The sequence below is a fragment of the Hyperolius riggenbachi genome, chromosome 12 (assembly GCF_040937935.1).
Source record: "Hyperolius riggenbachi isolate aHypRig1 chromosome 12, aHypRig1.pri, whole genome shotgun sequence".
Taxonomy (NCBI): domain Eukaryota; kingdom Metazoa; phylum Chordata; class Amphibia; order Anura; family Hyperoliidae; genus Hyperolius; species Hyperolius riggenbachi.
Window position 1 is genome coordinate 156,759,426 of NC_090657.1, and position 9,751 is coordinate 156,769,176.

General features: G+C 46.1%; 1 protein-coding gene across 1 annotated transcript in view; it reads right to left on the minus strand.

Moving 5' to 3' along the window:
• The window catches only part of JPH2 (junctophilin 2), a 90,424-nt gene extending 86,168 nt beyond the window's left edge, over nucleotides 1-4,256 (minus strand). Inside the window, exon 1 of the mRNA XM_068262305.1 lies at nucleotides 3,417-4,256. Within this exon, the coding sequence (XP_068118406.1) occupies nucleotides 3,417-3,795 (379 nt within the window). The 5' untranslated portion in view covers nucleotides 3,796-4,256. The remainder of the gene's footprint in view (nucleotides 1-3,416) is intronic.
• Nucleotides 4,257-9,751: the final 5,495 nt, after the last annotated feature.

A 9,751-nucleotide genomic window follows, 5' to 3' on the forward strand; every position in this document is an offset into this window, starting at 1 on the left:
CTTATGTACCAAGACATCACCAAGCATCTCATGATTTACCAAAACATCACCAAGCATCTCCTGATTGACCAAAGCATCTTCTGATTAACCAAAACATCACCAAGCATCTCCTGATTTACCAAAACCTCACCAAATATCTCATGATTTACAAAAACATCTCCATGCATCTCCTGATTTACCAAAACATCACCAAGCATCTCCCAATTTACCAAAACATCACCAAGCGTCTCCTGTTTTACCAAAACCTCACCAAGCATCTCCTGATTGACCAAAACATCACCAAGCATATCCTGATTTACCAAAACATCACCAAGCATCTCCTGATTTACCAAAACATCACCAAGCATCTCCTGATTTACCAAAACATCACCAAGCATCTCCTGATTTACCAAAACATCACCAAGCATCTCCTGATTAACCAAAACATCACCAATCATCTCCTGATTGACCAAAGCATCTTCTGATTAACCAAAACATCACCAAGCATCTCCTGATTTACCAAAACATCACCAAATATCTCATGATTTACAAAAACATCTCCATGCATCTCCTGATTTACCAAAACATCACCAAGCATCTCCCAATTTACCAAAACATCACCAAGCGTCTCCTGTTTTACCAAAACCTCACCAAGCATCTCCTGATTGACCAAAACATCACCAAGCATCTCCTGATTTACCAAAACATCACCAAACATCTCCTGATTTACCAAAATATCACAGAGCATCTGCTGATTTACCAAAACATCACAGAGCATCTGCTGATTTACCAAAACCTCTCCAAGCATCTCATGATTTACCTAAACATTTTCAAGCATCTTCTGAATTACCAGAACAACTCCAAGCATCTCCTGATTTACCAAAACATCACCAAGCATCTCCTCATTAACCAAAACATCACCAAGCATCTCCTCATTAACCAAAACATCTTCAAGCATCTTCTGAATTACCAAAACATCTCCAAGCATCTCCTGATTTACCAAAACATCACCAAGCATCTCCTGATTTACCAAAACATCACCAAGCATCTCCTGATTAACCAAAACATCACCAATCATCTCCTGCTTGACCAAAACATCTTCTGATTAACCAAAACATCACCAAGCATCTCCTGATTTACCAAAACATCACCAAATATCTCATGATTTACAAAAACATCTCCAAGCATCTCCTGATTTACCAAAACATCACCAAGCATCTCCCAATTTACCAAAACATCACCAAGCGTCTCCTGTTTTACCAAAACATCACCAAGCATCTCCTGATTGACCAAAACATCACCAAGCATCTCCTGATTTACCAAAACATCACCAAACATCTCCTGATTTACCAAAATATCACAGAGCATCTGCTGATTTACCAAAACATCACAGAGCATCTGCTGATTTACCAAAACCTCTCCAAGCATCTCATGATTTACCTAAACATTTTCAAGCATCTTCTGAATTACCAGAACATCTCCAAGCATCTCCTAATTTACCAAAACATCACCAAGCATCTCCTGATTAACCAATACATCACCAATCATCTACCGATTAACCAATACATCATAAATCATCTACCGATTTACCAAAACATCACCAATCATCTACCGATTTACCAAAACATCACCAAGCATCTCCTAATTGACCAAAACATCTCCAAGCATCTCCTGATTTACCAAAACATCTCCAAGCATCTCCTGATTTAGCAAAATATCACCAAGCATCTCCTGATTTACCAAAACATCACAGAGCATCTCCTGATTTACCAAAACATCTCCAAGCATCTCCTTATTAACCAAAACATCACCAAGCATCTCCTGATTTACCAAAACATCTCTGAGCATCTCCTGATTTACCAAAACATCGCCAAGCATCTCCTGATTTACCAAACATCACTGAGCATCTCTTGATTTACCAAAACATCACTATGTATATCTTGATTAAAGAGGATTTAATTGTATTCCAGAACAATTGCAAGGCGTTTCGCGGGTTTCTAGCCCACTTCCTCAGGCAATAATATAGGTAGGAGTAACTCAGAAGTTGTGTAGCCAAGTACAGCGCCTCTGCTTGGCTACACAACTTTTGAGTTACTCCTACCTATATTATTGCCTGAGGAAGTGGGCTAGAGACCCACGAAACGTTGCATTCGTTCTGGAGTACAATTAAATCTTGTGGTTGTGTTTGGTTTTGGGGAGGTAAGTCCACCCTTGCCCCCCAACTTTTATCTGTTTTTACCTATGACCAATTTTTACTCTGCTGGCGCCTCTGTTTCCATTGCAGTCAAGATTGCATGTCTGTATGCACCCTTACTCCCCATCTCTATGTACAGCTACAGTGTGGAGAAGCATGAGAGCTTCTTTTGAGCTTTTATTGCTTTCTGTGTCCCCAGTTGGTAGCCTTGTCATCTCTATGGCTAAAGAAAGTGGGGCAGTCCTTTGCAATAGGGACAGATATGGCAATCTGGCAATCAGAGTGTTTATATCGTGTAGCGGCTCCTAAGAGGGGCAGTGGGGCGAATCTGTGCTGCGGAGATGCAGACAGCAAAAAAACCTGATCATGTAATAGAGCTGTCCCCGGACTATGGCCGCTCCCCTCTGGCTTGGAGAGACATTCTGCTTTCATTGCACATTTACTACACCAATCTTCCTGTAATTTCATATTATAAAGAAATGTTTTCCAGCTTAGATTGTGGATCCCCTGCTATGCCTGGATCTGTACAGATGGTCCAGCATCATTCTCCTCATCCTGCAGCAGCTGTGGCTTATCTTCCACATCTGCACTAACTGAGTGACTGGCTGCTGACAGATTCTGCTAGGACCACTGCGGAATGGCTGTGTGTTTATATGCCCCGGCCCGATCCCGGTAATGTGTAGGAAATAATATGTCATTTCCTGGCAATGGGTGGAGCTGAATCAAGGAATGGCTGATCTTTAAGGGGTGGAGCTTTATTAAGTGTCTGGATTTGTGGACTCGTCACTCTTTTATGACATCACAAGGTGGAAGGACATCTAGATATTTAGTTGAACCTGAAGGAAATCCCACATTTGAGATAATCTCAGCTCTGTAGGTATACAGCAAGAATTATTGCCACTGCCATATGTTGTCACCCAGCTTAGCAAACACACCCATTCCACAGTGTTCCTAGCAGAAACTAGCAGGTGGGAATCTCTGTATGCTGTTACACAATGGCTTTGTCCAGGTGATCAAAATGAGTAACTATGGCTCCTGCTCTTTGCTTCTCATTACTCCCGAAGGAAGGAGATTTCTGGACAGTCTCATGACAACAGTACTCCAAACAGACTGTTGTTGCTAATGTGATGTGAGCCAGCAGAGATAGAAATGATAGATTTTTTCCGATATTGTCACGTGTGGGATTGTATGACAAGTCTGCCCTGTGTGTAGGGGGAATGTGTGACAGAAGTGTGGCTCTTACCTCCATCCGCGTAGGTCTCCGTCCCGTACCCGTCTTGTAGTCCGCTCTGCCACGTTCCTTCATACTTCGCCCCGCTGGTCATGCTGTGCCGGACGCCATATCTTCCCTTAAATCCGTGCGTCCACTCTCCTTTGTACACCCAGTGGCCTTTCGTCTCCACGCCCAATCCGTGTCGCTTTCCTTGCGCCCAGTATCCTTCGTAGGTGTTCCCGCTCGGCCAGGTGTAGATACCGACCACTTCAAATCCATAGTTCCAGGAGCCGGAATACTCCCCCTGACCTTTGGGGCCTGTGCAGATTCCGTGCCCATGAGCCTTCCCGCCTTCCCATCCGCCACAGTACGCACCGCCATCGTCGAAATCAAAGCGACCCCCGCTCATCCTGTCTCCACAGGAACCACAGATACTTGCAGGGAGATTCAGGGAAAAGCAAAAATTCCAATTACGATTCTTTTTTAAATATCTAAAAGAAAAATATGCTAAGCTTACGAACAAAATATATTAATATTAATGCAATAATTTAAAGCAGAATAGAAAAAGGTGGTGGCGCTGGATTAGGTACAATAAGTTATTTTGTGGGGGGCTGCGAATGCGGCGTTGGCTCGCCCGCAGCAGGGAGGGCTGATCTGATTGGATCTCTTGGGCCGGGATCGTGTCACAGTCTGGAAGGGGTTAACCTGCATTATTTGGCTCCTCTTGCTCATGATATCATTCCGGTGGTCCTGGCAGCAGACAGCCCCTCTCCCTGCCGGGGCTCCTGTCCCAGCACTCCTGTCCCGGGGCCCCTGTTCCAGCACCCCTGCCCCAGCCCTCCTGTCCCAGCACACAGCCTGCAAGTGCTGCTGCCGCTCACAGAATGTTCAAACAGTCCAAACAAGGCGATTGCATCCCATCTGTTCCAAAAATACAACCCAATCCCGGACCCTTCTCCCGACAGCCAGTCCAGAGGGGGAGAGGGACGGACTCACTCAAAATAGACCAGCCAGCCAGGCCTGCAGGGAAGGGGTCTTCTGATTCATGTAGTGGGACGTTTTACGGGGATAGTGGGACAGCTGCTCCACAAACTCATCTCACCATCCCGGCCGAGATAACAACACAGAGGACCATCCACGTGTTTTCTGGGGAAATGAATGAAGATTTCCCTGCTTCTATAACACAAATCACTGCTGTGAAACTAAAACAGAAAATAACGCTGCCCACACATGACTCTCTTGTTTGATCAACCGTTTAATACGATTATTTTGGCAGATTGGCAGCGAATTGATTATATTCCATTCTGCTCAATCGATGGAAATCGGCCAATATTCCCCTAAATCAACAAATTTACCCGATCGAACCGGATGATAAATATCGGTGGATCAGAAAGGAATCGGTTAATATCGATTTCCGGTGTCAGAGCCTGGAGGCAGAACATTGTTTAGATCAGTCAGTGAATGGCTAGGATCTCACAGTGTGTGGGCCGCTAGTCAATCACTCTCCATCTGTCACCCTGGTTTGGATTGCCCAATAAAGTAAATCGCTTAATCACTCGATGGGAGATTGAATAATGTATGAACATCTTTAGATTTTAGCCTCTAGGAAAATACCTGATAATCTACCATTGTGCAGGGATAATTCCCATAGTAAAATATCCATACATTTTACTGATATTTTCTTATTACTAAACCTAACCCAATTCTCACACAGAGCCTGCCCAGTACCAATTCCTAACCCTTACTGACCACCTCACCACCAACACCGGTGCCTAAACCTGACCTCCGGACTGACGCCTAACCCTAACTGTCCTCCCGACTGACGCCTAACCCTAACTGTCCTCTCGAATGATGCCTAACCCTAACTGTCCTCCCGACTGATGCCTAACCCTAACTGTCCTCCCGACTGATGCCTAACCCTAACTGTCCTCCCGACTGATGCCTAACCCTAACTGTCCTCCCGACTGATGCCTAACCCTAACTGTCCTCCCGACTGATGCCTAACCCTAACTGTCCTCCCGACTGATGCCTAACACTAACTGTCCTCCCGACTGATGCCTAATCCTAACTGTCCTCCCGGATGATGCCTAATCCTAACTGACCTCCCGACTGATGCTAATCCTAACTGACCTCCCGACTGATGCCTCACCCTAACTGACCTCCCGAATGATGCCTAACCCTAACTGACCTCCCGAATGATGCCTAACCCTAACTGTCCTCCCGACTGATGCCTAACCCTAACTGTCCTCCCGACTGATGCCTAACCCTAACTGACCTCCCAACTGATGCCTAACCCTAACTGACCTCCCGACTGATGCCTAACCCTAACTGACCTCCCCACTGATGCCTAACCCTAACTGACCTCCCGAATGATGCCTAACCCTAACTGACCTCCCGACTGATGCCTAACCCTAACTGACCTCCCCACTGATGCCTAACCCTAACTGACCTCCCGAATGATGCCTAACCCTAACTGACCTCCCGAATGATGCCTAACCCTAACTGACCTCCCGACTGATGCCTAACCCTAACTGTCCTCCCGACTGATGCCTAACCCTAACTGACCTCCCGACTGATGCCTAACCCTAACTGACCTCCCGACTGATGCCTAACCCTAACTGACCTCCCGAATGATGCCTAACCCTAACTGACCTCCCGAATGATGCCTAACCCTAACTGACCTCCACCCCACCAATGCATAACCCTGACTGACCCACCGACTGATGCCTAACCCTAACTGACCTCCCAACTAATGCCTAACCTTAAATAACCCCCCACCAATGCCTAACCCCAACCACCACCCCATCCCCCGATGGCTAACCCTAACTAACCCCCCCCCACCGATGCCTAAGTGACCCCTAGACTGATGCCTAACACCAACCTCCAATGAATCCTAGCCCTAACCAACTCCTCCACCGATGTCTAACCCTAGACAACCCACCAACTGATGCCTAACCCCAACCAAGCCCTCCACCAATGCCTAACCCTAAACAACCCCCCCCCCCACCCCACAAACGCCTAATCCTATCTGACCCCCCGACTGATGCCTAACCCTAACTAACCCCCCGACTGATGCCTAACCCCAACCACCCACCATCCTCCGATGCCTAGCCCCAACCAGGGCCGGATTTAGGCCAAGGCCACCTAGGCCATGGCCTAGGGCACCACAGGAGCAGGGGCACCAAAGCAGCAGGCTAACTTGGTGCAGCATTTGCAAGCTTGCAAATGCTGCAATGCAGGTAGATCAGGCTAGTGCCTGACTGCGGTACTCTACTGCTAGCAACCTGTGCAGCAGCCACCTTGCTCTCTGTGCACATTTGCATTGTGGCTGGCGGCTATGGACTGGGGCAGCATTTGAGACGGAAAGGAAGAGGAAGCTTCTGCACTGGAGACGAGCAGAGAAATGAGTGACACTGATGGCTGCTGTGATGTGAAGGTGAGCTGGCTACCTATACTGAAAGGTTCAGGGGTGGGAAAAGGAGGGATTAAGGCAGTCATCTGGCTACCTATACTGGATTGAAAAGGGGGAAGGAGTCATCTGGCTACATATACTAGAGGGAAGGGGGAGGGGTCGTCTGGCTACCTATACTGGAGGGAAAGGGGGGAGGAGTCATCTGGCTACCTATACTGGGGAGGTCATCAGGCTACCTATACTAGAGGGAAGGGGCTACCTATACTGAAGGGGGGCGGCTGGTGACAGTGGCCTAGGGCGACAAAGAGTACAAATCTGGCCCCAACCAACCCCCCCCCCCCCCCACCCACCCCAAATGCCTAACTGACCCCCAGACTGATGCCTAACCCTAAATAACCCCCACCAATGCCATTTTTTTCAATTCTTTTTTCAAGTTCAGCTGATATGTGACCCAGATGTAACCGTGTGACAGCCGTGAAGCCATCATACGTGGGTCCCAGGTTTGCATCATAGTTTGATACATTATTTTTATTATTATTATAATATACCATGAATATTTATGTAGATAAACATTCCACCAGTGTCGCAAATCAAGCTAATTATAGTTGAAAAATTCCACCTACCCATCTTAACATTAAATGATTAATAACCGCTTACAGTTACCCTCTCATTTATGGGCGTGCCCTCCACGCGGGTGCCTCCTGGGCCGGGCCAACCCTAAGTGCGACGGCCGCCACCAGAGATCGGGCTGCCCTGGTGTGCCCACCCGCGGCAGACAAAGCCCAGAGCCACAGAGCCGGGGGCTCTGGAAGCCCCAGCTGGGTGGACAGGCCGAAAGCATAAACCAGTCACTTATCTAAACAAACGACATAAGGAAAAAGCAATCACTTTTATTCCACCTTCATACACATCCATACAGGTGCCTTCTGTACTTCAACATACAGTATATCCATGCGACTGCACCTTCATCCATCCATTTATCCATACTTCATACAATTCCAGTTGGTAATTTATTGGTTATTTGGTTCTTTTTTTCTTCATCTTTCCATCTTTCTCTACTTCCCCAACTACTTAACTTCACATTATAGGTTATCAAAAACCTGAGCGGTTCTTGCCTTTTTCATGATTGCTAACTCAGTAAGGGACCAGCCTTTAAAGCGTTGCTATCATATTAATCCGGCATAGCGGGGTCTGAACCCTCTATAACAGTAATGATAGATTGACGGTGTACCTTGAAATGAATCAGAGCACTCAGTATATGATTTTATATAAAAAATTGTATTTGCTCATCATACAGCATATATACAAAGTATGAACAGTTCCAAGTAGTGTTTCCTTCTAACAGTATTCCATCTCATCAAGGCTTTATAGCCAAGCAATCATCAATCTTCTAAATACATTCAAAAAAGAATATAACAGTTGTATTATGTGGAATAGGATCAAAAGTAGTCTCATCTGTATCAATAGCTGAGTATATAGTAGCTGTGTAAAACTTGTACTAATCTTCTTAAAGAAATATAAACATAACACAAAAAATAGCTTCTAAAAGAACTTCTTGCTAACATCTTAACAGAACTTAATGCTAAAAAATTAATATAGTAAATCACCAGAATATTAAGCATATTACCCCTTCTCTGTCATCTCTTCAGCATCTAGAACAGGCATGGGCAAACTCGGCCCTCCAGCTGTTACGGAACTACAAGTCCCACAATGCATTGCAGGAATCTGACAGCCACAGTCATGACTCATAAAGGCAAATGCATTGTGGGACTTGTAGTTCCGTAACAGCTGGAGGGCCGAGTTTGCCCATGCCTAATCTAGAACCACATGTGGGAAGGTAGCTTCTGCCTCGTGCGTCTTCTCAGGAGATTGGTAGGCTAGTGCAAACTATGAGCTTTCAGCTCCTACTTTTATAGTGATTGGATGCAATATGGCTGCCTAATTTGGAATTTCCCTAAATCTCCGGTTCTAATTAGCTGAAACTTTCGTGCGTCAATGCACTTTTTTACTTATTTTTCCCCATTCAATTTTCCATTCCTCCATTTGTTTGTTAACGTCGGCATCTTCCACACAACCATCGCTACCTAGCAAGAAATCTGACATCATCCATATCCACTCTTCTATGCTGGGAGCTTTAGGATCCTTCTATAATTTGGCAATACGTTTTCTGGCCATGATTATTGCCGGGGTTACTAATTTATTTACGTGTCTAATGCTGTCAGGTGCCATGAAACTCAACAAAGCGTTACTGGGATCAGAAGGGGAAGGGAGTTTAATGAAATTTCCTATCTGTCTCCAAAAGCTCTGTATAACCTGGCAAGACCACCACATATGCATATATGAGCCAAACTCAGTAAGACATTTCCAACAGTTCCCATTCCTACCTTTAATCACTTGAGGACCGCAGTGTTAAACCCCCCTAAAGACCAGGCCGTTTTTTAACAAATAGGCCACTGCAGCTTTAAGGCCTTGCTGCAGGGCCGCACAACTCAGCACACAAGTGATTCCCCCCCCCTACTTTTCTCCCCACCAACAGAGCTTTCTGTTGGTGGGGTCTGATCGTCCCCCAGATGTTTGTTTATTTTTTTTCTTACAAATATTTATCTAATTATTTTATAAATAAATTTTACTTTTTTTTTTTTTTTTTTTTTTTTACTCCCCCCCTCCCTCCCTCCCCCTGCCAGCCAATCAGCATGATCGGCTGTCATAGGCTTCAGCCTGTCACACGGCTGTCCCCAGTACAGCGCTGCCTTAGATCGCAGCACTCTACTGGGTCATTGGACAGCGTTTCGCTGTCCGTCTCCTAGCGGCGACCTCCGCCTACCAAGCGGAGATGCATGCACATCAGCGCACAATCTCCTGCAACACAGGCCCCAAGGACCTTACGCTAATCGATGTTAGGCAGTCCTGGGGCTGCTGCTGCGTCCACGCCCATCGGCGTGATGCGGTCGGC